The 27,152-nt window shown below is 39.9% G+C and overlaps 1 protein-coding gene across 1 annotated transcript in view; it reads right to left on the bottom strand.

Moving 5' to 3' along the window:
• Window positions 1–26,672, bottom strand: part of LOC124156444 (nose resistant to fluoxetine protein 6-like) — a 69,528-nt gene extending 42,856 nt beyond the window's left edge. The window contains exons 1-2 of the mRNA XM_046531000.1: window positions 26,517–26,672; window positions 24,351–24,693 (exon numbers count right to left, since the gene is read on the bottom strand). Of these exons, the coding sequence (XP_046386956.1) occupies window positions 24,351–24,600 (250 nt within the window). The 5' untranslated portion in view covers window positions 24,601–24,693; window positions 26,517–26,672. The remainder of the gene's footprint in view (window positions 1–24,350; window positions 24,694–26,516) is intronic.
• Between the last annotated feature and the right edge of the window lie 480 nt (window positions 26,673–27,152).

Here is a 27,152-nt window from a genome sequence, read left to right as displayed (position 1 = left end):
TATGTAAAAAAAAACCCTCACGGAGACAAAATAAAAGTAAAACCTGAAATACTCATAGTGGCAGTCAAAACACCACCATTTTTATTTCACAGTATGTTGGAGCACATATTTACCTCCAATTAAAAAAAAATAGATGAGTTAACTACTCTGCCTTATGGTGTCAATTCTGAAAATATGAAGCAATGTTTCAGAGCTCAAAAAATCGGTTAATTAACATGTGTTTACATCATTTTGGCTAACATAGCTTCCATAGTAATGTCTTTTATCCCCCTGCATTGCTATGTACTTGGATAGACAAGGGGTCCAAATTTCATTCAAATATATTACTTGTGTTTCTGAGCTATGAATGTTTACCTTGTGCCCTGCACTCTAGAATTTGACGCTCACTAGGACTACTTCTGAGCAAACATCTCAAACTTCGACTCCTCCTACCTTGCAAACTATGAGAGTGAGTGAAGAAATATTTTCCATGGGTCTACAAATAGGCGGTGGTAGCTAGTGACAAAAATGTCATTAAAATCCGAGTCGGTGGATGTCATTTTGAAAAATTTCTGGGTGATCTGACATGGACTGATCCTATAGTATGTAACATATAAATTTAAGTTGTTTGTGTGGATTTTGGTGTGACGTGAACCGGGGAAGGTAATAATAAGCAGCAGAGGTGGAGGGAGGTGATTGTTGTGGTTGTGGACGGCGCGGGAGGAGGTGTATGGAAAGTGGAGTTGCATTGTAAGAGTGATGGCCGACGGGTGTCTCTTCCGAGATTGATTTATTTAAAGTGTATTTGAAAGTGAAGTAAACCAAAGAAAAATAAAAAACGTTACATTTTGGCGCCCAACGTGAGAGGCCTGACTACTCGAGAGGTGAGACCACGAGAACCGGAGAGAAGAGGACCATCCCGAAGAAGTGAAGAAAGAAAATGGCGGGCAAAACGAAGAAATTTCCGGAGCTGAAGTCGGCAGAGCTACGGCAAGTATTGCGAGAGAGGAACTAGTTAGCAGGGGGAACCAAGCCAGAATTGGAGCAGCGATTATTACACACGCTAGAAGAAGAGGGAATAGATATAAGTACGTATGATTTAGCGTCGATAGTGAGGAACCGGTGGAAACTGAGATGCAAGCGCTATTTAGGAAATTTAGGGATGAGCAAGCTAGAAGAGATGCAGAAATGTGGGGGCAATTTAGGGAAGAGCAAGAGAGAAGAGATAGGGAGAGAGAAGAAAAAGAAGGGAGAAAGGGAAAAGAAGCAGAGGAAAGAAACAGAAAGATTTTGGAAGAAATAGCAGGAGAGCTGAGACGGACGCAGGAACGTTTTGCAACATTTGAGCATGGCTATGATGAAAGGCTTGCCAAAAAAGAAGGGGCGTTAGTAGAGATATGCGAAGGTGTCGCGAATAAAATTAACGGAGTAGGAGCGAGGCTGGAGGTGAGCGAGGTCAAGGTCCAAAAGTTAGAAGCGAGTTACGTGAATTTGCATGAGAACGTGGAGGAAAGACTCAAGAAGATAGAGGACGAGCTAGGACAACAATCCACCACAAAAACAGCTGGGCTGGATGAGGAAGCGGTCCAATGCATCGTGCGTGAGAGGGGCACGGGACCCGGCGTCGCAGTGGCATCCGCGGTGCAGTTGAGGGTTCCGACGGCGACGTTCGATGGGGGGCATACATCGGGACCCCGTGAGGAGCGTGCGTGGAGGACGTCGGGAGGCGCGTTCCAGCACAGCCAGCAGCACGGATGGGACTCGAAGAAATCACAGCAACGGGAGTGGCAAGCGTCGAGCCAGCAGAGAGAGGGACGACGAGATAATAACTTTCGCGGCGATGGATACGTTCACCGGCCGAGCGAGAGATCAGCTGATCAGCGGCCTGCACTAAACAATGTAGCGGAGGCGCGCCAACCGGAGCGACAGCACCTTGTCAATTCCATGATGGCGGAAGGAAACAATCACATAACCGAGTTCACGACAATGGAGGCTCATTTCGGGAAGAAATCGGAGCGATTATGGGATGAATGGCTTAGATCAGTAGGAGAAAGTGACTCTGAGAAGATCGCGAATGATATATTTAGGATACGCGAAAATAACATAAGAAAGGACGAAAATCGGGTGGAGAGAAGAAGGAAGAAAGACAAGAGGAAGAGAGTAAAATTTAAAATAGGAGATAAGTGGATTTGCTTACTATGTAGGTCTCATTCTATTGTTTTTTTCAGTGGTGTGTATAAATTCAATGTCATGTTGCCTGTATTTCCCAGACAGCACATTTGTGGTAATACATTTGTATTACAATTGTAATACAGTGTCAAATGTCCTCTATTACAATCGTATTACAATTGTAATACAGTGTCAAATGTCCTCTATTACAATCGTATTACAAATTCCCTTGTATTTTGCCTTTGTATTACAACTGTATTACAAATCATCTGTATACAAAACGTTTGAATACAACTGTAATACAGTTGTATTACAAAAATCGGTACAATTTGTAAGGTTACAGAAGATTTACCATTTGTATACAAATGGTTGTGCTATCTGGGTTGATTCGTGTTTGTTTATGTGTGAATGGGCTGGTGACGTAAATTGAGCCGGAAGGAGGGAGATTAGATAGCATGAAGGAACTTTAAGTGTTGTGGAGTGAAAATGTGTATGGCCTGTTGATTATCCAGTGATTAAAAGGGTTAAAAGTGAGAATGAATGTTGAGAAGAGGACGGAGAGTTTCGTTATTTGCATTTTATATTCACGTTCAATGTGTCACTTAATAACATCGTTTTATATAATGTGTTCTTGTTTTTAAAATACGTGAATAAGATTTTCATTGGTTATGTGTTAATTTGCCTATCTAAACAAGGAAGAAATGGGAGAGACTCTTTTATGTGGTGTATCACTTATCATGAGTGAATGGAGGAGATGCTATATTTATGTACGTTGGTTAATAGTGATGAATTTATGTTTAATTTCTGCTGTAACGCCATATATACTCTTGTATAGAATTTATTTAGAGAAAGGCTAAAGTTTGAAGGCGTTGGGGCCGCGACAGTACTCATTTTGAAGGCTTTAAAATAATTCCTTCCATGTAATTCCAACTCATTATTTTAATGGGGCAAATGTAACATATAAATTTAAATTGTTTGTTGTGGATTTTGGTGTGACGTGAACCGGGGAAGGTAATAATAAGCAGCAGAGGTGGAGGGAGGTGATTGTTGTGGTTGTGGACGGCGCGGGAGGAGGTGTATGGAAAGTGGAGTTGCATTGTAAGAGTGATGGCCGACGGGTGTCTCTCCCGAGATTGATTTATTTAAAGTGTATTTGAAAGTGAAGTAAACCAAAGAAAAATAAAAAACGTTACAAGTATTTGGTCTCATTTCATTTTTTGGTAAAATTTTCAATCTATATGGACGTCACGGCTGTATGTGAAAAATGATTTAAATAAATAATTAATGATTTAAATAAATAGACCTCGAAGAGATGACCTACATATCCCAGCACACGCAAAAAGTAAACGGAGCCGAACAACTGCAGGGCCAACATTTCCTCGTTTCGGCATCCACGTTTCAATGCCGACTAGTGGTTGACCACGGCAAAGGCTAAGGACCCGCCCCCCAGCGGCTGTCGCCGGAACAATGAAATCGAAAGTGACGAAGGGAGACGAGACGATTCCTCACCCCCCGCCCCATGGAGCAAGAGACATCCCAGACCCTGGAGCCGAGTTTTTGGGAGCGCGTAAGGAAGGTCGCCCGGTTTCCGTCAATGGGGGCGGGTGAGTCACGGCGCCCGGAAGTGATGAAGCGCTCGCCTCTCTAATAGGAGAGGATGGATAGCGGCAGAAAAGACGAGGGCTGACGACGGAAAATAAAATAGGATATTGGGTCACGTCAATGGGATCGTTCTGCTCCGAGAATACATACCGTGTTTACAATATAATTAATTAGGAAGTTAAATGACACCAAAATTGTGAAATTTGTTCGTGGCTACAGATAGCTGAGCTATTATCTCTCCCCGGAGTTTAGATAGAATCAAATGTAGTTAAGAAAAATGTTGAAGATAATACCACTAACTTATCCTCCTACTATTTTCAGAATTTATAAGAATATTTCGGGGCATTTAAATACAGTTTTTTAATTAAAGGGTATATTTAGAGACATTGAGGGCCTAATGTCAAAATCAATAACCTTTGGTTAGAAAATTCTTCCAACACTGGAATTTTTACCTGAATTTATAGCTCAACACATTCCCTTTTCCAAAATGTGTATTAAGACGCTGCATCTGCATTTCAAATACAATAATATTCAGCACACACTTTCTAATTTCACTAAATGTCCAACTTTTATCCCCTATAACTTTCTCATCAATAGTCATAAACCTATGCAGAATGGAATTCTCGGTGAAGTTGCAAGTCCCAAAATGGGTCAAATTTGAAAAAAATCGGACGAGGTTAGGTTGAGTGACATGATCAATTCATATAGAATGACTCTTTTGAATGAGAACCAAACCAAAAATGTAAAAGAAGACAAATATTCTGCAGGGCAGAATTCTATACTGAGCTACACACAACATCACGAAGCCCATCAGACACGGTTATCAGAAATCGGTGTTATTCGGACTGATATGGACCACGTCAAGTGCCTCAAAATAAGAACGTACATGACTTCAGCACTCCCAAAGGAAGGGGAATAACTGGAAATCACACTAATTGCGGGACAAATATCTCGCGCTTCAAACCGAAGTGCGGACGCCAGTTCTCAGAAAAAATCTACTGCCAAGCGCGGTGGCCCTACGGCAGCTCGGCCAAGCCGCGACACACCTGTTGACGCAGTTAGTTGCGTAAAAGCAGGAGGAAAGTCCTTGTTTTTGTTTCCAGTTAGCGGATGAATGGACACTGGACCACCGAAGCTACTCCTTTCATGGGCATCGCCAATGATTCCTTCAAAAGGAATATCATAGGAATTCGGTTGAAACTCGTTACACATGTTAAGGGATATCGTCGCGGATTTTAGGGGATATATCGCGGGAACAATATAAGAACAATCAGCCTAACCTCCAAAAGAGCTGGCGCTTAGCAGCATTTAGCGAATATGGCTCCCGCGATGCTACGAATGAATTTCTCTCATTACAAAAACATCCTGTTATTAAGCCAGACGTGTATATTCATTAATTGGAAAGACTTCTTTCCATTTTCTAGCAATCGAGGTTCTAACTTAAAATTCATGTAACCTATAGAGAAAAAATATTAAGATGGACAATATAATGCAAATAAAAAGAAGGACCACGAAAATTCCGTAACTCTTCAACTAAGATCCTTCGACGGCCAAAATACCGCTAATTCTATAATCACGACCTTACTACGGGCTTTTCATGGGTTCTGAACTGTCGCAAGACTTGACTAGTCTTTCTTCATCGTTTTCACTCACTCACATGGCTTCTTTTACTAAATGAGGTCGCCATTGCGGCTGTTCTTACAATCTTTCTTGCCCCTTGATGTGGCCAAATTTACCGACTATTTATCTCAACTCATGTTTTGGCCCCATCCTTTTCCACGCATTAAACTGCACTATTACATCAACTATTCCGTCCACTACACATTGGACCACTCCCAAGCTCTTGAACGAGCTAACTCCTACACTCTTCGACTTAAGGGTGTAACCCTTTTTATTATGATAAATACTTCGATTGCCTAATAAATTATCTAACCACACTAGTAGACGCGACATGGCCTTCTGACGCAACTTCATCTTACGCCTGCCTCATTGTTTAATTGCTCCGATAAAGTAAATTAGCTGATTATCTCCCATTTAAAATCACCATGTGATGAAATAGGTGCCCCTATTTACATTCCAAAAGTTTCCCGAAATATCAATGAACGAAATTATAGTGCCCAGTGAGCATAACCATGACACGCGATCTTTAAAGATTTCTATTCTATGTAACCCAGACCCGACAAAAAGTTGTTCTCTATTAGCCTATTTAAATCAGCAGCCTCCCGTGAAATTTCGAAAGCCCTATTTGATATAACTTGGCACACGGTTATCTAGGACGAGTTATCTAATATGATGAATCGCCCGAGTGACCCAGAATCCTATCTATCGGCCGAAGGACAAAATTCAGGTGGGAGCCAATCGTGACCCGAACTTGTTCTTTCCAAATTTTTTCCTCTTTGAAACGACGCAAACGGTTGCGCAAGCCCTTCCCATCCCACAAGGCATGACTAATAACCGAGAGGAAGAGATGGACACCAATGTTAACAGCACGCATCCAAGTACGATAGTTAGGATAGCTCAATACTTTCTTGATTACGAACTTTGGGAATCTGCGTCACAAATTTCAAGGCACACCTCAGAGCATCCATTTCACAGCCAGGAGAGCTTAACCATCTGTAGATCGCCCACAAGGGTTTCCAGTCTTCCGACCTTCGATTCGAGGCTTTTTTCGGAATTCGAGGTAAGACGAATGACGAAATAAAAGACGCGAAGGAAAGTGAGGATTGGAACGGATGGTGTACGCTCAAAATTCGCGAGGACTGAAGGTAATTTCCTCTTCCGTGATTATCACGAATTATGAGAAGAGACGACATACCACGCAAGGGAATGGAGTGACTCAGGCGAGCAGGCGAGTAGGTTTGGAATTTGGTGAGGGACCGAGGAAGATGGGCCATAAAATGCCACTGGACGAGGGACAATTGTGGGGTCATAAAAAAGTTGTTTCGCTAGCTTCCAAAGTGCTCGTAGTTTTGAGGGAATACGATAAAAAAAACACGAGACTATACTTTGTGACCAAGTGGAGTGAAACCACAGTATCTTCAAGAAATCAACAAAAGAGGCACATAATTTTACTTCCGTGATTATATACCCCATGAGAGACCGGTGTAAAGTTTAAGCTCAGAAGCTTACGCTCCACAAACCAAGGGGATACTTACTTAAATCGCTTCAGAAATAATTTCACACGCGGAAAATAGCTTATGTTTCTTTCATATTCTACGACACAAATTCCAACGAGTTCGATAATATTCTTACGTACGCACTGAAACGGAAAGCGAGTTCCACCACGACGGTAGTTCACTTGAAACTTCTCAATAAAATCCAAAAAGACTTCTGAAATAGATTTTCATAGATATCTTTCGACACACCAGAGCAATACAGTTAACTAACACGACAGTAGTGCATAGCAGAATTCCAAAACTTCAAACTCTGAAAGAAGGTTTTCTAGCATAATATAAGAATCAAACCCAAATTCTTTATCACCAATATAAATCAGTGAAAACATTGTTTTATCGCTAAGAAAAATCCACCGCTGAACACTTAACACCGGTAGCTGTGCATGGCTGCGTTACAGGTGTTAAGTGTGCCCTCCATTCACTATAAATAAAGATTATTACGGAAATATTTGTGCGTTTTACATTTCTGAACCAATCAATTCTAATTTTATACAGTTCGTACATTGAATACTATCCCGTTAACCTTCTACCCCAACGAAAGGTACGATATATCCTTTGGGCTCATTTATTAACAGAACTCTACGACAGAATACTTTTTAAATCACTTCCTTATTGTTATAAAGACATTTGTTGTACTATAAACACTTCGTCTAATGGCTAATTTTTGTTATTATGGAAAGAGAAAAGTCATCGCACAGAATTTCATGTAAAAACAAAACAGAACGCTTAATAACTCAAGAAAGCTACAGAAGATAAAACAAACCGCCGCCCGTTGGCGTCGGAATCTCTTTAAGAGCCGCCTCTAAAAGTTCGGCCGTGCTACTTTGCACGTAGGACAACCTTCGAGGTTAGGTCACAAAACTAGCCGCAAGGTCACCGTCCTCTCAAAAGCGTTTCAAAGGCGAAGCGCATATTTATCCTAAAAATGTCTTTGAAAGCAAAACTACATGATTTTCACACCTGTTTACGTACCTTGAGGGAAGAAAGTTTGCTTTCAGTGAGGTGACAATGAGTTTGCAGAGTTATCATTGTGCGCTAATTTACATTTTCTACACTTAAAAGATGATTATTCTGCCCTAGCTGGATTATATCGCAGTAATGTGACCGTCAGCGAAACAATGAAATATAGAGCAAAAGACTTTCAAAAAGTATAACAACGAAATTCCCATAGTTGTTCCACGAAAGGATCTAATTCATCTGATCTTTAGAACCTATTAAAAATGCACCAATTGCACAACTCATGAACAGCGCTACTTTCATTGTCACTTCTTCGATATTATGACCTTAACAGCACAACTTAATATTGCACTTGAACGCCTGATTAATTCCTCAGTAACATTGATATACATTTAACTAGCAGAAAGATAAGCAGATAACGCTATACTTTAACAAGGTCTACAGTATGGACCTCTAAACCAGAGTAAAATATAAATTATCCTGTTTCATGTATTCTTTACTTAAAAACAATTAACCACATTGCATAATTGACATCTATCCCAAGAGAACAACATCGCACAATAGAGTTACTTGAGCTGACCTCAATTATCATCATGCATACCATTATTGGTCCGCAATTAAAAAAATCATTTATCGTTGCCACCTTACAAACACGGAATAACATTCCGAAACAATTCAAGGGTTACTCAGCCCTACAAAATTAAAAAAAAAAACTATACTTATTCCTAACCAGCCCAACCAAATTGACCATTTCAACACTGCTCAATCATGTGAATGTATGCTTTGCATTGCCGTTGACATTTGTTAACTATTTCGAATTATTATTATCATTTCAGATATTAAACCGATTGCTGAGCTGTAAATTGTTTAAAACAAATTGACAATAGGAAGTAATAATCAAGAGCATGTTCATTATCTTATTGCAATTACACATTCTGTGACTCCTTTCTTTGTGCATGTCAAAATTAACTGATTGCTGTTGTGATATTAATATTTGCTCATGATTAGATATTTGTACGGGATCTACAAATTGTGCTTCTTGTAAATATTATTGTAGTCCATTATCTGCACGACTCTCTAATTATTTAGTGACTATTCCATATTTACTAACTCTGTGACTCTCTTGTTGAATTTTCACGTTTTTGTTTGAATTAGCTTTCTTGCACATCGGTATCGTTGTTGCTTGTGACTCTGATCATTACGCTCATTTTTTGCATGTTATCTCTTGAATGTATTTTGTGATAAGCTCATAGATTACTTATTTGAATGTACTGCCATCTTGTCATCCGCATTCACAATCTGTACATTGGTTTTTGCCGTAAATAAATAAAAAGGATAAATTCACACGCTTACGGAAGCCTTTCCCTGTGAATACTAGAGCTAGAACATAGCGGAACATTCCAGGTATTCGAGCATGGAATTTTCTTTGAGGAAGTACTTCCATCCACCGTAAAGAAAATTACGCGCTAACTATTGCTTTACTTAAATAAAATGTAATCAAATAGCCTATATTAAAAATTATTCCAGAATTTCAAAGAGAACTGAGAATCGCTAGTTACCAAACAACAAAAATAAAGAAACAAATTCCAAAAGACAAACTCCGTGTTGTATGCGTATGCTTACGTCATACATCGAAAAACATAAGGCCGTGTGTTTCAGCGCAATTTCAACTTCGCAAATTTCAATTATTAATGCTGAATCAGCGACATCTCCTTAGGACGTAAGACTTGAAATTTATCAGTTTTGGTCGATAACTTTTTTCACGAAGTTTCCCAAAAATGAATCCCCACTGAGAATTTTCACACAAATTTTCAACTTCCATGCTGAAATGGAAACACTTCTTTGAAATCTGACCAACTCTTTTCCTTTTCAGCTCACCGTAAGAAGATGATAAGAAACACAGTTATAAATTCAAGAGAGAAAAGATTACGCGGATGTGCGAAAGCTATTACTCCGAAGCATTGGAAGAAACAATTGGGAGAATTGGAGGCTATACCAGCGGAGCTTTTCAAGTCTCTGATACTATAATGCTCACGCACAGTATTTCCTCTTTTCTCGACCAAAATAATTAAACTAGCGCCCTGCCAAAACATTTTCGAACGCGAGGGACGTGCGACCAAGCACGGAACGTTTCCGATGTCCTTGAACCGTCCTCAGAATCCAATCCACAAGTCTAACCCTTGTCACTTCACATGTTGTCCAGCGGCCGCCTTCGAGAGTGAAGGTGGATCTATTCTTTGAGACACATCTCGACCGAATCGGCGACATTCACTTCTTACCGGGATAAATCAATACAGAAATGTCACACAAACGAATTTAATACAGCCGTAATAAGCCGCATCCTTGCAAAGCAATGAAAGTCACTCCAACCTCAAGATGTTGAGCAAAAAAGCAAAAATATTCCCATAAAAATATAAATGACAATCAGGATAAATTAATTGTGCAAGGAAAGTCTGACAGCTTGATTAGCGTTTCGAGTCCGCTGAATCAATTTATCCTCGAATGAATACATGACAAAATAAAAACATGTTCTTCATTAATATTTTTTCCAAGTAAACCTTCAATTTTATTAGCACCATAAATTTAAGGAATATCTTAAAACAAAAGTAGAAAAATTGCCAATGATGGAAACTACGCATGAAAAGAACTAAACGTCAGCTACAAAAAGTCGTGATATTAATGGTAAAAATTAAATGACACGAAAAGTATATTCATAGGAGCACATTATAATATGCTTGTATGAATACGAAAATGAGTATTGGAAAGGCACAAGAGCAATAAAAAGATTGCGGGAATGCGAAGTTAGCGGTACCTTTTTTTCTGATATTTGCGTCTAAAGACTTGGAAACGATTAATTCCCATAATTTTTAAGTTTTTACTTCAAGGGGGCATGTATAAAAACAGCCAATGATTTCGATTAATGTATCTAATATACAAAATTCTCGTGTCACAGTTTTTTTGTGGCGAAACTCCTCCGAAACGGCTGGACCGATTCCTATGAAATTTTGTGTGCACATTAAGTAGGTCTAATAATAGGATGTAAACTATTTCTCATTATTCCGCAGGGCCCATGAGGCCCTGGCTTGGGCCCTGAATCATTTCCATAAGAAATACATGTGCTCTTCGTTATAAATGCCTACAGACCTTTTTTCATTTGCATATTTAAATTATTGATTATAGTCACATTTAGTTTAGATATACCATTGGAAAGGAAAATAAATACACATTCTTATTCTTGCAATCAACTTTCGTTTTCCACGTTATTTACGGTGAAATTTGAAAAACAATGCATAAAAATGCTGAAATTTTACCGACGACGACGGTCAGTATTGTTAATGTAGTTTGACATCTCTTCTATCGGTACAGTTTGCGATACCAGCGAAGCTCTAAATTATCCAACTGAGTGCATTTGAAAGCATTGGATTTTCCATCCCATCGCACCGTTCACAACATGGTTGGATCTCCAATTAAATATGCTTCGTAATTTGAACCCACCACTGCTGCTCAATGGCATGAGATTATTCATTTTAAAAATTGATTAAAAACGTGGTCGAACATTTTGAATGGAATGTTCTAAGGAGAACATGTTTTACTACCACGAATCCCTATTATACCGATAGATGCGCCAGTAAAATTAAAACGTTCTTAGGTTTTCCCGGCGTATCAGTTGCAGAAAAGTTTCTCGAGTTTTCCACCGGTTGATGTCGTCCATGTCTCCCGACGCACAGTGGGCGGAAATCGAAAAAAGCTTGACAAAACTAATATCTCCGTTATTATTCAACGTAGATCCACGATTTTTTCGATTTTGGATTATTTTTACCTCCTTAATCCGATTCTAATGTTATTTTTGCTCTAGAACAATCAGGGGCCTCTCTAAAATAAAATGGCGAAAACAGTAAAAATTCCCTAATTTTAATATTAAAAACGCTGCATTGTAGATGCTTATTATATTCATACAAGTACTATCACTGACTTAGAAACTTTGATACATAACCCTAAACAACTTAACCGTGATGTATCGATACATCATAGAATGTATAGATGCGTGGTATCTATGTAATATTAAGGATATGGATTTTACCAATGTATTCCACGGAAATTAATCCAAGTATTTTTCGATTATTTTCATTAGAAGTTAAAACCATATTTCTGTTTCTGAAATGAATGACTAATGAAATGGAAATGATGCATACCTGAGTAAATACAGTTATAGGTCTTCATTACCTGAATCAATCTCGTCTCCATCTTACTTTGCGTTCTCGTCAATCAGAAGAAGGTTCCTAGCTCCCTTAGGTACCTTCACATTTCCGTGATTCGAATCGATTGATGAGGATACTATTGCGTCCGAAGATAGAAGAAGTCTTAGAAAATTAAAATTTTGCACTGGAAATTTTTCTGGAGTGCTGCTCTTTGAACCTCCTAATATCCTTGTGCCTCGATTCAAGGGCCTCCTTCGACAATTGTCCAATGGGTGGCACTGCTGCGTTTACAATAAACGCTCCATGTATTAGAATCTTATGCACAGTTGGGGGTATATAATACCATTCAGAGTGCTCCACATAAAGGGCGGCAGTGGAAGAGCAATACTCGCGGAAACGATCTTCATCAATTAGAAGTCGCTAATTTCCCAAAAAATCCTTTATCTCTGCATCTCCCCCAATACTAAATTTTTTAATAGAAATTTGAATGCCAATAGTTTTTTCGACTCTACCGTCTACACCATTCCTTGGCACATAGCATCGTGCAATTCTATTCGAGTCACTTTCCTCCTCTTCATTTTCTCCCCTGTCATTTTCTCCCCCATAAAAGCTTCTAAATCTACAAGCCACAAAAAATTGCTACATTTTCTAACGTTGCCTTATCGACATAAAGTATTTCGACAACTAGTGGTGTTAATCATACCTGTGACCGATTAATATATTCCCTCCGTCGTGTGCGACCTCTCTGTATTAGAGTACCTTCGACAACCGGTAACCATTCGATGGGCTCACCTAGGAGAACTCCTCTGTCAGTAGTCACTGTGGCTAAAAGACGTCGATGTTTCAACACTCACCAGCTAAGTTAGACTGACCGTATGAGTAAAACTGAGGAAGCTAGACATTATCTAAGGCAATATAGTGTGTGAATTTTTGGGAAAACCGCCCGGTAAATCGCCAGCTAACTCGTTCACTAGCGTGTTCCAGAGAAGCGATCTTTTGGATGGCAATAACCGATGCACGTGCGCTGCGGTGGTAAAACAAATAGCGGCGAGTTTCAAAAAAACAACCTAGCCCCAAACACCAAATTCAAGAGCCCCACATTTTGAAGGAACAATAAGCTGGAGTAGTCAAGAGGTGTTACTTAGAGAACTACTAGTAGTGGAAGCGGATTACCGCCCCAAGGAACAATTGCGGTCAGTCGGTCGTGTGCACTGACCGCGCCTGCTTCGATTCTTTCCCTCTCCTCAAGGTCGGAGGGATTTCTAGTTTGAAGGGACCTAAGTGCGGGAAATCCCCTGTACATATGTATGTGAGAATAAGTACGAATAAGGGAACAAAGCACTCTGCCGACGTATGGTCACACGTCCTCATAGGGCTCATGGGTGACCGGCGGCAGCGGCGAATTTTCTACTTTCTATGTGCAACAAGAGAGTACGAAATTTTTTTTGACAAAATATTGCCTTTACTTTTAGATTTCACATCTTTCCTAACAATTGGGGTAAAAATAATAGTGGTGGAACCATTATTTGCTTTAAACTGGAGCAAAAACCAAATCAGGGTAATCCGCGGCCGGGCCGGGCGGCAGCGTTGACTTTTTATACATATCCCATCAACAAGCAAGGTAGCACGTTGGAGCAAGATTTTTCTTTTGGATCATATAGTCAAGATTCAGGTCTTTATTTCCATATGAATTATAAGATCGAGTCTCGTCGCCCTCATAAAGTTTTTTTCCACTTTATGTCAAAAATAGTCCAAAAACAATGCACTTTTGAATGTTTAATTATTATATGAAAAATCGATAAAAATAAATAAGCTATCCCGTGTAATTCTTAGGAAAGGTTTACTCTTTTACAAAATATGCGTTGAAATTTATAGAAAACCATATTAACGGCTCAATAGCGAAAGTAAATACTCGATTTTTGCAGAAATTCAGAATTGACATTTTTTATAATTTTTTCTCGTCTTTAACGAATTTTAATGATTTAATGGGTGAACCAAATATTGAAATAGCCATAGTTCCTTAATCCTTGGACATTATTCTATCGGACTGTACCATTTTTGTTTACCAAAAAAATAGTGAAAATTTAGGGTTTTGTCACACTTTTTTCGATTTCCGCCCACTGTGCGACGTTTCGATCCGCGACTTGCTGATCATCCTCAGGGGATCTTCCGAATGCCGTTCTTCGAAAAATTTTTAGTATATATACACTCCATCCGAGGTCAGGTGTAACCTGATTGGTTAAGGCGTGTTGTGGTTTTCCCTCCATTTTTGTTGTATATAATGGACTTCAATCATGCAAGTCGCGGATCGAAACGTCGGGAGACATGGACGACATCAACCGGTGGAAAACCCGAGAAACTTTTCTGCAAAATTAAAAGGGGTTCATTTTCCAATTAGACTGGAATTCGCAATGACAGTCAATAAGTCCCAAGGCCAAACGATGCCTGCTTGTGGCTTAGGTTTGTGTGCACCGTATTTTTCACACGGACAATTATACGTGGCATGCTCTCGCGTGGGTAAACCATCCAGTTTGTTTGTGTTGGCTAAAGATAGACTCACTAAAAATATCGTACACACCATTGCACTAAGATACCGATAATGTTTATTTTTTTAAATTGTCATAATTTGTTTAAGAGATGTATTTTGAAACTTATTGATTGAGATAATAAAAGTACAATGAATTAAAAAAATGATTGTTTGGTTTTTTGTTATTTTTACCATCGTTCAAAGCGATCCATTCCTCTTTTAGTCCTAAGCCACATCCACAAACACTGGCAATAAGCCCGTTTTTTTATTTGACTACCAAAACATTCACTAGAAATAATTTATAAGGCAAAACAACGTTTGTCGGGTCACCTAGTCTATGTATAAAAATAGATGTAAATGATTACTAATAAAACCAAGTCGTGGCATTTAAGATAAAACGTAAAACACGAGTGTTATAAGGAGTTAATTTTAGGCACAAATTGTTCATAAGATGATAAAAAAAGAGCCCAAAAGTATTGCTTATAACTTACTGAAACCGCTGATGACGACGGTAGCAAATCAATGCAGAGTGACAAACAGAAAAAATATAAGAAGTGTGACCAGATTTGACCTCAGCACCTCCAAAAAATTTTACCGTGGGGAACACATTCATGAAATATTTGCGGCAGAGCCCTGAAGAAGCTAGGATTCGTCAAGCGTGTTGTGGGTAGATTTTCGGATGAAAAAGTAAATGGGTTATTTCGAAATTGTCTCGCCACCCCTTGAATATACAGCGAGCACATGGGATACGACGTATAAAGACTTAATTTGTGGTTTGATAAAATACAAAGTAAAGCTGCGCGATTCGTTAAAAACCGTTACGGGCATAGAAAAAGCGTTACACAGATTTTAAACGAATTAGGCTGGGAGCCGCTAGAGATTCGAAGGCTGCGCGATAGGCTTAGATTGCTTGATCAATCGAGAATTGTGATAAAAGATATGTGAGAAAAGGATATCTTTCACAGCGACACGGAGAACGTCACATTAGAACCCCAAAATATTTCCAGGCCAGAAACGATAAGTTAAGAGAAATATTTTGCTGAACGGATAGATATGGGAATTCGTTTATCCCCCGAACGATGAAGGACTTAAGTAAATGTTAGGTGGAACTTCGTTGGAGCATTTCCTTATCAATTGTCAACGGATGGTGTCCTAACACCCCCTGCCTCACACCAATTGAGGTAGCTTACGGGGGAGAAGGGAAAAGCGGGGTAATAGCGTACACTTAAGCATTTTTATTTCATATCTTTCAATTGAAAACTTCAACGAAAGAGGCAATCATATTATTTTGAAGGCAATTCGATTCGCTTTATATTTGAAAAATTGAACTTACTTCGAGTGTTACACCTATTTTACAAAACCTTTACACTTCACGGTATTGTCCCGAGTGCCGGGTCAATACCGCTCTGTGCGGTATTGCCCCTAACTGGTGATGATGAACGATATTGGCCCTCTCCATCAGGAGTAACCGGAGAGAAGTCGTAATCACACGCAGGAGGATAGGGAACACTGCCCTCACACACTCATACCTCTTCACTGAAGAGAAGAACCCACCTTGGTGTGAAGAATGCGATTCACATTTGAGTGTGAAACACATTCTGACGGAGTGGAATAAATATCGATCCCCTCGAGACAAGCACAAAGTGAGCGGTGCCCTAAATCGTTCCCTCGGTGATTCTCCGGAGGGTTTGTCACGAGCAATTGCCTTTTTGAAGGAAAAAAACGTTTTTAACAAATTGCAAATTGATTCAAACAGATGCATGCAATTTTTTTATTTTAAATATTGATTCCCTTTATAATGTGTCATTAAACACTTGAAATTTGTTATACATAAGGACGGTTGTAGTGCAAAATACCTTTGCCGTCGACGCACCCCAAAAATAAAAAGTAACTAACTAATGAACGATATTGCAAAGACGGTGGGGGAAAAACAAAGATGGAGAAAGTAATTTAAAGTTTTATTCCATCATCGAAATAAGTAAAACATAGCATATTAGCCGACATTAAAATTAACACAATACCAACCCCCTATTTTAGTTGTAATAAAAGTGAGCTAACATAAAACTAAAATTAAAGATAATCTTTTTATAGCTACGATTAAATATTTTATTGTAGCATCAAAATATGAAAATCCATAGTTAGTACAGACAAACTGCCAACACGACGGATGAAGGTCGTTCGGATTATTGAGGTGTTCCGACTATCGTGTGTTCGGACTATCGAGGTTCGCCTGCACTTGGGAGGATTGGCAACTCACACATTAAAAGGTCCTTCATAATTCACATAAGCATTTTGATGTTCAAGTTGTTCAGAAAAGTTATAATACTATATGAGGCATTATTGTTCAACACAGGGAAACACCTTGCGCCTTGCACGGAATTTCCCCATGCAAGGTGTACGGAATGGCCCCAAAACGACATGACGTAGCATTTTCAACCCTTACCTAAAATAAGAACGACATAGTGCTTGTGTTTGGTATTAAAAAAAGCACATGATATGGGCTGTTCAAAACCACTAGTTTGAATATAGTCACTAATAACATGTTTCCCTTACCTCAGTTCGAGTTAGTCTTTAAAATAATAAGAAAAGTTGACAAAACAGAAAGACTTCCATCACATGCACACGCGTAAAGGCAGACGCTTCCAAGATTGTATTTATCGGTTTCGGTTTCCTTCCACTATGCAGTAGTACTTCCCAGCGCTCACTACGAACTCCAGCGGATCTAAAATTATGGTGCACGGTATTGTCCCACCGTACGGTATTACCCCGCCCTCCCCTACTTAAATGTAGATGATTATTTAGACAGATGATGGCTTCAAACAAAACGCGCGGGTTCGACAAACACGAATTGCCCTCGTCGACGCCCCCGTAGGCCAAAAAAACCTGACCGCGTAAGAATGTCGAATTCCTTGATGGAGAGGGAGAGGCACAGACCGCCTAAAGGCGAACTCTTTCTGTTTCTTATGTTTGAAGGACGCCGGATTCGGGGAGGGGACAGGGAGACGAGGAGGGCTCCAAGCAGTAAGACTTGCTCCCCGGGAAGTTTGCTTCGGTATTTGACCTCAGGAAAAAGTCACGCAAGAGTCAAGAGATAAAAAATATTAATATGGGAAATTGGCAGGTTTCTTCATCTTTAAGTATTCACCAAGGTTCCGACTACTTTAGTTTTAATCGTACAGGGTATCTTCGAGAACACGTGCACGTCGGTTAACTCAAAAGCAGTGGAATTACTTTTTTTTTAAGAATATCGATCCCGCATTTTTTTAACAGGTTGTTTTTTCCAAAGGAATAAATTATCAAAACAGGTCCAAATATAAGTTCAACGTTGATAGGTTCTACTAAAAAACGAAGGCTAAAAGATTCCCGCCATAATTAGCATAGCACATGCAAAATTATTTTCCGCGAAGGACTGTCCAAAAATCATACGATCCAACAGTATTAACACTTGGAATTGCAAAACATTTAATTCAAGATTAGATAAGCTACAGAGAAATGCGCTGTTTTCACATTTGTACTGTACAGGATGTTAATTTCAATAAAATCAAAAAACAGTAATTGTTCACAATGATTTTCCGAAGGTACTAAGGACAAATTGTGGCTCTTAAAAAAGTATATTTGAAGTATTAGTGAAGAATTGACTGAACTGATATCAAAATATGCCAATTCCAAGGAAATTCATATCTTGCGATTTATCACACTCGAAAATACTATTTAAAAGTATAAAATTCGACATATTTGGTACCACGGGCATTGCAATCAACGCCAATGGAAAGAACAGCTACTTGCATGGCGACGCCCAGTGATAGGGTTGGGCAGAGCTTCCACTGTTTAGTAACCCATCATCGTAACTTCCTCCATGACACAAACATAATTGAGGATAGAGCAAAAATATTTTTTTGCTTCCTGGGAACGGCATACAAAAAGCTTGCCGAGCTTAAGGGCGGTTATCATTTATTAGAAGAACCAAGGCATACCACTGAATACTTATTAGCCAGCCTGGTTGGCAACCTAAACATTATAAAGCCACTCTAAACATTAAAAAAACATCCATGCAACTACAAAGGTTCCACTAATGAAACTTTTAGCTTTCCCGTATACGCTAGCTACTTTCACTCGTTTTGCAAAAACATGAGTTAATACAACGAAACGTTCTGGGGCATTCAAACGGGTGAAGTTTCCGATGAACACGGACATTTTTAGGGCGCATTCCGTAAACGTGTTCAAGATTACAGTAGATGCGAAGACTAAATCCTTGAAGTGCCGTTGCCAATCAAAGCCTTCTGCCACATAAAAATACGGAACGCAAAAAAATCTACGCTGTTTCCATTTCACAATATTTTAATCATTAGGTCCCACAAAAAAATATAAAAACCCATGGGTAGTGAATCTGTTAAATTCTTTCAGATTTTTGACGCTTTCAATGGGTTTATACCACAAACTGGAAGCATAGTCAGTGAACGCAACTTCAAAATCTTTCAACTTATGAGGTTGAAATCAGTGCTGAAAAAACTTCTTCCAAAGAACTTCCAAATGTTTAGGTCTCCATTGGAATAACAGGATAAAGTACTTGATGATGATGATGATATGGGAAGAAGGATGATTCCTCGCCAAGTAAACGCGATATCAATGCCGTCAATGAGGATAACATCCAGCGCACTAATCACATAACGAGTCAACCATTCCTCAGCAAACATTTTTTTTAAATTACCTGCGGCAAAAATACTACAAGAGATGGCCGATTGAATCTGCTTGGCTGGAGCAGTTATATTCGTTGGGTGACTTTTTTTCATCGACACTTGTCAGCAAAAATTAACGACGGGGCCTAATCCCGATTAGGGCGGTCGACGGCATTTAATTGAATACGTCCACCGATTATCGAATATCCCATTTTCCTGCAAGTGATTCCTCGATAACGGACAATTGTTTTTCTTGTTGTTTCAACCATTTGCAAGCGTACTTTAACAATTTAAAACCAACTTATTGACTTTCCAAGGAAACGACCACGGAGTAGCCAACGGTGTGCCGTTACGGCGTTAAACACAACGGTTCATTTAGTGCGATAATTCCACAAAAGCAGTTGACCGGGATGCCAACTCGCGCACAAAATGCAATCCTCAGGTAAAGTGGACACAATAACCACATTCAAATTTTCCACGGCAAAAAAAAACATTGGACTTCTTGCATTGGTCATTCAATCGATCAATGAGTAAATATATAAATACAATTACTTAGACCCTGAGGAAAAAAATAATAGTTGCTACAAATGGACCATATGGGAACGGTGCTTGGAATTTGACAGGTGCAGAGAAGTCAAGAGTGAAAGCTTTCGAAATGTGATGCTAACGAAGAATGATGAGGATAAAATGAATCAACCAGGTAAGTAATGAGGAAGTGCTAAGAAGAGCGGGAGAAAAGAGAAGTCTTCTAAAAATCTTAAGTAGAATACAGCACGACATCATTGCCCACACTACGAGGCACGACGAAAACAATAGTAGAAGGACAGGAGGAAGGGAAGAAGGGCAAGGGACGGCACCGAATGAGTTACATACGACAGGTTATAATGGATGTAAAGAGAAGGTATACGTCACTTTGAAAAGGCTAGCGAACAGGAGAGCAGAATGGAGAGCTTCATCAAATCAATCTTAGGATAGTTGACCTTTGATGGTGACGATTTTATACACAAGTCTACCATCCTATGAAGTATGCACGTTAACCGATGCCAACCATCGACATCAAAATCCACGATCGCATCGATGGTTAATGCCGCCGTCGATCAATTCAACAAATCGATCCATCGAACAAGCCAATCCCGAGAACTCTTCACTAAGTCTATTCGCCGGGAAAGCACGAAATCTTTCTTGAACAAGCCAAGTTCCTAGGAAATCCCTATGGTTCTTCTTGGAGTGGGCGCACAGCCTCCCGAGTCTCCTGGACTGGACCACTGGCGGGCCCGCGACCTTCCTCAATGTCTCCGACGAACGCCTCCAACTTTCACGGACTCAAGCACCTCTTTTCCCCTTTCTTCCTCTCGCCGTGTCTCCCTTTCAAACGGATCGTAGAAGAAGACGATGAGACATTCACGCGGGAACTGTTTCGTCTGAAGAGCACGAACGTTAACCGCGATAACATGTGAATTAAAGTAAGCATCACCACGGTTATGACGCGACCGTGTCGAATACAGAAGGTTGTCCGCACAGCTACATAACTGAATTAAATAAATCACACCAAAAAGAAATTAGGAGAGCACAAATTATGCCGTTTTTATGAACATTCACGACCAAATAGAGGAAATATTGATATCAAATTAATGCCAAATGAAGCCGTATTTATAATGATCTATTGATAAACTAATTGAACTATAAATAAGGGAGAATTTAATTGAACCAAAATCTATAATGAGGACTAAATTTGTCCAGAAGTCTCAGCAAATTTAAGACAAATTGTTCGACAACAGCATGGAAAACTCGCTTCGTTTCTTCCATTTCTTATGATACAAATTATAAGATGTTCGTCACCAATGAATAACTAATAACGATATATATCCCTAAATGACGTCAGTACAATTAAAACAAATGCAATCATTGGTTGTGTTTTAAATTAATGCCTGCATTGCCCTTCGCCTCCTTATGTCGATTAAATGTGAATACAACGAAGCATCATTATGGATATAACGGGATTGCGCGAATGCAGGATCATGCTCACAATTGTTAAGGCACATCTAAAATCAAACACGAGATAACCTAACCGAAGAGAGATGAATTCTTAACTCTTTCCCACTCATTTCTAGGCGCGACCAAATACACTTAATTAGTAAGTTATTAAAAGCGCCATCTGGTGGGAACTTCTGACATTCATTCTGAAACTTCAAAACTGTGAAATTTTTCCGTCCACTTTTCTCTTCATATAATTGATTCACACCAGATTTGATAATGTTATAAGAATAAAGTCACGCTTAGACGTTTAACGATATGACAAAGAGTCATGATATGAGGCAACGAAATTTTTGACTCGGGTAACTAATCCGCGAGGCACGATTTTAACTATTAAAATCGACATAGCACCTGAAGATGAGTCTCATCAGAAACCGTTGGTCTATAGTGAGTAGGTGTGCAAGTCCTAACGTTCAGTTTTTCATCAATGCGATGCTGAATTCTACGCCAGTAAAAAAGGTGAGCACAAAGGCAGTTATTGAAGTGGTTTCATTGCGAGCATGTGATTCTAGACAGCACGAAACGCCAGGTCACGATTCCTCAGCCCTAGGAAGCCCCTCATGGGCCATGAACGAGAAAGACACTGGCCCGGGTCATGCTTCCGCGTACAGCATTACCAGACTGGATCTGGTCACACCTGGCCTTGGAGCATGGTGTGAAAAAAACAGCAATCTCTCTCAAAGGTCACTTCACTGATAATTCGTATGTGAGGCATAATCACGCACGGGTCCATTAAGATGAATACATGAGCTCAGGCGCTATCGATCTAATCATTTACATCCAATCCACGGGCGGCCAGTATTTTATTTAAGAGTTATTATAGGCCTTATAAAGCTGTTGGTCGTAAACCAACACGAGTTGATGCATAAAATTACCGAGTAGAATGTATAAATGGAATAAGAGACGGCAATTTTATTGACGCATTTCCACGAATTCGCACATGTTGGGGTAATATTTATGCCTCGCAATTTCGGAGGTGAAAGCGCAAATGTACACATTTTCGAGCGTAAATTCATTATATGACCAAATATTTATGAAGGGTTTCATCGCCCGCTAAATCCTGTATTCCTTTTATAAATTTTCTACGAGAATTACCTTAATTTCGGGGCTCCCGCTCGAAGCCGTCAGACATACAGCAGTGATGTGTTGATAAATAGCACGGATAGAGAAAGAACGTCTCGTATCACCTTTGCCTTTAATGTAAAATAGCTCTCAGATCTAACTTACTTGACTGACAAAGATATGTTGATCTTTAATACCAGCCTAATCGCTCTGCAAACGAGGGGCTCATAAGGATCGCGTCGCCCTTGAAACTGTTTTGACGGGGCGACATCACAGCCTAAATTAGATACTAAAGATCACGGAAGCGACACTATTTTTCTTTTAAGTTATTCCAGAATAGAATTTGTTTTTTTTTCGGCTAATTTTTTCACTTAAGTAAAGATACCGGGGCATTTTAAAAATTTCACATAGCCCTGGCCTACATGAACGCAGCGTAAAATGAAATTAAGATTCGAAACTAATGCAAATGACCCGGCGAGATGAGATTATCTTTAAAGGCGCTCATGTCAGGGGCGAATTAATGGGGGATGGGGATCACAGGGGTCATGACGCCCCCAAATTTTATCAAAAATTTGTAATTGTATCGGTTAAATAGTTTTCGTATCCTTGGAAAGAGAATGTATGTGCAAATACATGGCTAAAATTCCCTATCGTAAGAGAAGTATGAATGGTACTTCGCGTAGAGCGCAGGAGTCCCTACTGTAAAAACGCCCCTCTCTTACGAACTCTCCGGGCCCAGGTCATAACCCCCACCCCAAATTTAATGCTGAATGCGGCCCTTGCTCAAATCCTTTTCAATGTGCCAACATACGGTAGAAGAATAATCAATGAATGGAGGAGCGTTGAATTCTAATAATGTCCCCGTTTAGTTAACAGAAATTTGTAACGGCATAACCCTTCTTTTACCCTTGAGACACGAAGTTCCTACTCAATCATTTGCGGTTTCACTTGCGTTCATAAAAAAATATTACCCTCCCAGAATATAATACACATTTAAATCCCAATTCTTGCATTTGCATCAAAAATAAGGAAAACAGGGAAAATTTTTTGAACCACATGAATCTCAACGAAAGATTAGCAACCAAAAGCTACGCAAGGATTTTTCACCTTCACATTAAGTTTTGTTCCTGGATTTACTTTCCGGTATAATTTGCACCACGTAGCGTTCATTTCTCCCAAATATGTGAATGATAAGAGGTCCTTACGATACCGTAATTTTCCTACCATAGCCATTCAGTCTGTTCGCATAGCCCATCCACTGCAGATCTTAATATTTTACCATCACCCACTGCCCTTCGTAAAGTGGACTAAAATTTGCTTTCCCGCTTGAAAGAAACATTAATACATGAAAAATGTTTTGATGTCAACTCAAAACTGACTTGGATTAATTTCCTGATTGAATATGTAGCACTTGGTGGGAAAACCTCGAATTTTTCAGAAATTATTTCGTAATTTATCTCATAAGTAAGTCAACGAAGATGATAAACATACATTTAGCAATATTTTTCACAGTAATCAGAGGTATACTTCAAATTCACTATATCATAGACTTAGGCTAAGTCAAGAGCGAGGCAGTCAGTGTCCGAAAGAGAATGATTCCATTTCACTGGCAGTACGCGTTTTCCCTCTCCATGGCTTTCAAAACGGCATAAAGAACGGCGATGTCTCATCATCGCCATCAAAGGGAAACAGTTCCGATATTAGTATTACGCAGTTTTCAATTTCATTCCTGCATCATTATTTCTTTTCATCTTATCGCATTGCACCCTTTTATATAATTTATCATTGCCGCCACAATGGCATTTGAGGATTCCTTTGCCCTGTTTCCCATCCACTCGCTATTCGACAATTAACTTCATCACACCATCATGTTTGAAACAATAAGAATTGAGGCATGAGGGTCAATTGACACAAAAAGCTATCACGCTACAAAATAAATCAATAAAAATTAAATGCCGAGGGTTGAACTCACTTTGCACGGCCCAAGTGGTGAAATTAGCAAGACTGGAGAGGTAGTCAGCGGTTTGGTTCCGGCAGGTTTTACTGGAACCCATGACGGCCATTGTCTCCATCGTCAACTGATAAACGTTCCACAATGGGCCTGGATCTTTTGGGTCCACCGCATACTCAGAGCCACCGTCCCCCGAGGCGATGATCGCCGGGAAAAGAGCCGATGCACCTATGGAGAGCACCGTCGCCACCATGCACCAACGAGACGCCATGGCAAGGCGAAGCTTGGAAACTCAAGATGATAATGCAGACTTCTGCCTTTCTTTTTTCGCTCCCACAAAGAACACCAACCGCCTCTTCTTGACCTGGAAAAACAGGGTTACTAATTATCTGACAAAAACTACTCTAAATATGACTTGGGAAAAAAATTAAATTCCTGGAATGTGAGAAGGTCGCATTTCGGATGATTCAAGGTCCTCCACAGGTGTTCCTACCGAACGCACAGTAAAAAATTAATAAAAAGGGAGAAGAAAAGACAAAGTCGTGTAAGACAGCATCAAAAAATCGATAGTAAGTTGAGGTTTGGGAATCCTACTTGCCTTGGGTTATAAAACCACCAAAACCTGACAGATGGGAGGTGTCGTTAGCGACCCGTTAGCTCAAGGAAAGCAATGCACCAACATGGACCAGCATTTCAAGTCACATAATCGGAATGAAAAGTTAATATGTACGTGAAAAAAGGCATTATTTACTACTTAATAAGGAAAAAATCGCTAAATAGCTTTTCTTAAAGGAATCTTGCGATTTAACGGAGTAGAAGAAAGGATTTAATTAAATGTGAGGCAAGGGGGATTTTCTGGTTCCAGAACAAGAGGGACTACGAAAGCTGGAGCCATACGCACGAGGCCTGAGACAGATTTCTCCGGGCAGATAATTTGTCCAGGTAGACATCGTGGAGTCCGTAATAGCAAATACTCGGCCTGTCGTCTGTTTCAGAAAAATAAGAAAATATTTTTGGGATATTTCGGCAACTTTTAGTCCGTTATAAAGAAACAGTGTTTTCGTTTGAATTTAACCATCATCATTACCAAGCAAAGATGTAATTATCAAAGAATAAGAACCATACACACTTTTCAACTGGCTGGATATCAATGTCGGCATATAGAAAAGGTTAAATTACAACGAAATAGATGAGATATTTTTTAAATGACCACATCTAGAAAAGCTATAACTTTTGCATGAACAAATATGCGAGCATGCAATAGTTGCAGCTTTTCCTGATCCTTTTTTTGGTTTAAAATAATTATGATCTTAAATCCGAATGTTACGGAATTACATTTCTCGGAATGCCTTTTGGTCTTCACAGATATAAGTACACTGCGAAATAGCCGTCTCTAAATGATTACACATCTGGATTGAAACCACACTGCAGAGCAGATTAAGAAGATATTTAAACGACATATTATGTGTATCAGGAAACATAATTGACTCTCGCTTTGTGCATTCAACTCTAAAAGCAACTTTAAATTATGCATTCAAAATTTCAAAATAATAAATCAAATGATGCAAGATTTCGCCGTTCACATCGCCATCCCCCTACACCCCAATACCCATATGTAATCCACCGAAGCTTGAAGCAGCATAAAACATTTCACCCATCAAAAAAGCGTTCCTCACTGCAATCAGGCTAGGGTAGGAAAGTTCAGAATGAAAATCAGGTATGCAAATCCTAATTTAGTTTGCCAGTGTGAAAATAATCACATATACGTACTGAAAAAAAACAGCAACGCTAGAGGCTGACACCTGAGAAAACGAGGATGAAAATACAAAACGGTGATCACAAGAAACCAATCTTTGACACAAAAAAGTGATGTAGCTATTCATGTTCCTTTCGTGCCATTAAGAATTGATCAAATTGTAAGCACACAGCAGTCAAACTCGAGCGCCTAATACCCAAAGCTTTCACTGATCTTGGCGTAAAATATCCTCAATTCCCGCGAAAGGGTTGAAACAGACATACACTGATTTCGAAAGAAAAACGCCGAAAGACACCATTATTTTCCTAAGTAAAATTCCCACATTAAGTAGCAATTACAAAAAATTGGAAAAGGCACTTTTCTCCGAAAAACGACTGGTTCATATTCAGCGCGTGCTGCAGATAAAACCCGCCTTCTTCAAATAAACTTACAACGTTAAGGTTCTCCTTCTCCCAATAGGTGCGCGTACCGCAAGTTCTCTTTCCGTATTCTCCGTATCTTTCGTTTAGGATCCTCACTCCTCGATCTCCACGGGACGATGTCGCTCAGCGAACTGCGGAACACCACCCTTGCGTCCACCTCTCCTTCTTCCGCCCTTCCTTCTTCTTTCTCCATCCGATCCCTCCGGACCAATCGGCTCCCACACACACAACCAGAAGGGCTCCCTCCCAATGCCAACCCTAAGGACCGCCACAGCTGAGGTGTCGCCCTTCGGCGGAAAGTGGCGAGAGTGAATGGAGAGGGGGAAGGTGATAGATGCAACCGACCGAGGTCGACTAGCTGAATCTGTCCCGTGGCTACGTGAGGTCAAGATTGGCCCCCGTGCGGACGGAGAGAGGGGGGAAAGGGAAGGAGCCCTTTCAGAGAGAAACTATCTCATAAAATCTCGACCAATTTCGGATGGGCGTGTCGGCTGACGGAATTCGCCCCATGTCCTCCACCTCCCCAGAATCGGGTCTCACACCCTATTCTCTCCTCGCGGCTAGGCAGTTCATCTACGAGGTACCGTTCAAGCCACTGCCGTGACACGGGGCCTATTTCCTGCTCTGTTCAGACCAAGCACTCAG

The sequence above is a fragment of the Ischnura elegans genome, chromosome 3, assembly GCF_921293095.1.
Source record: "Ischnura elegans chromosome 3, ioIscEleg1.1, whole genome shotgun sequence".
Lineage (NCBI taxonomy): Eukaryota > Metazoa > Arthropoda > Insecta > Odonata > Coenagrionidae > Ischnura > Ischnura elegans.
Note: the sequence above shows the minus strand (reverse complement) of the source record. Positions and strands in the feature narration are given on the sequence as shown.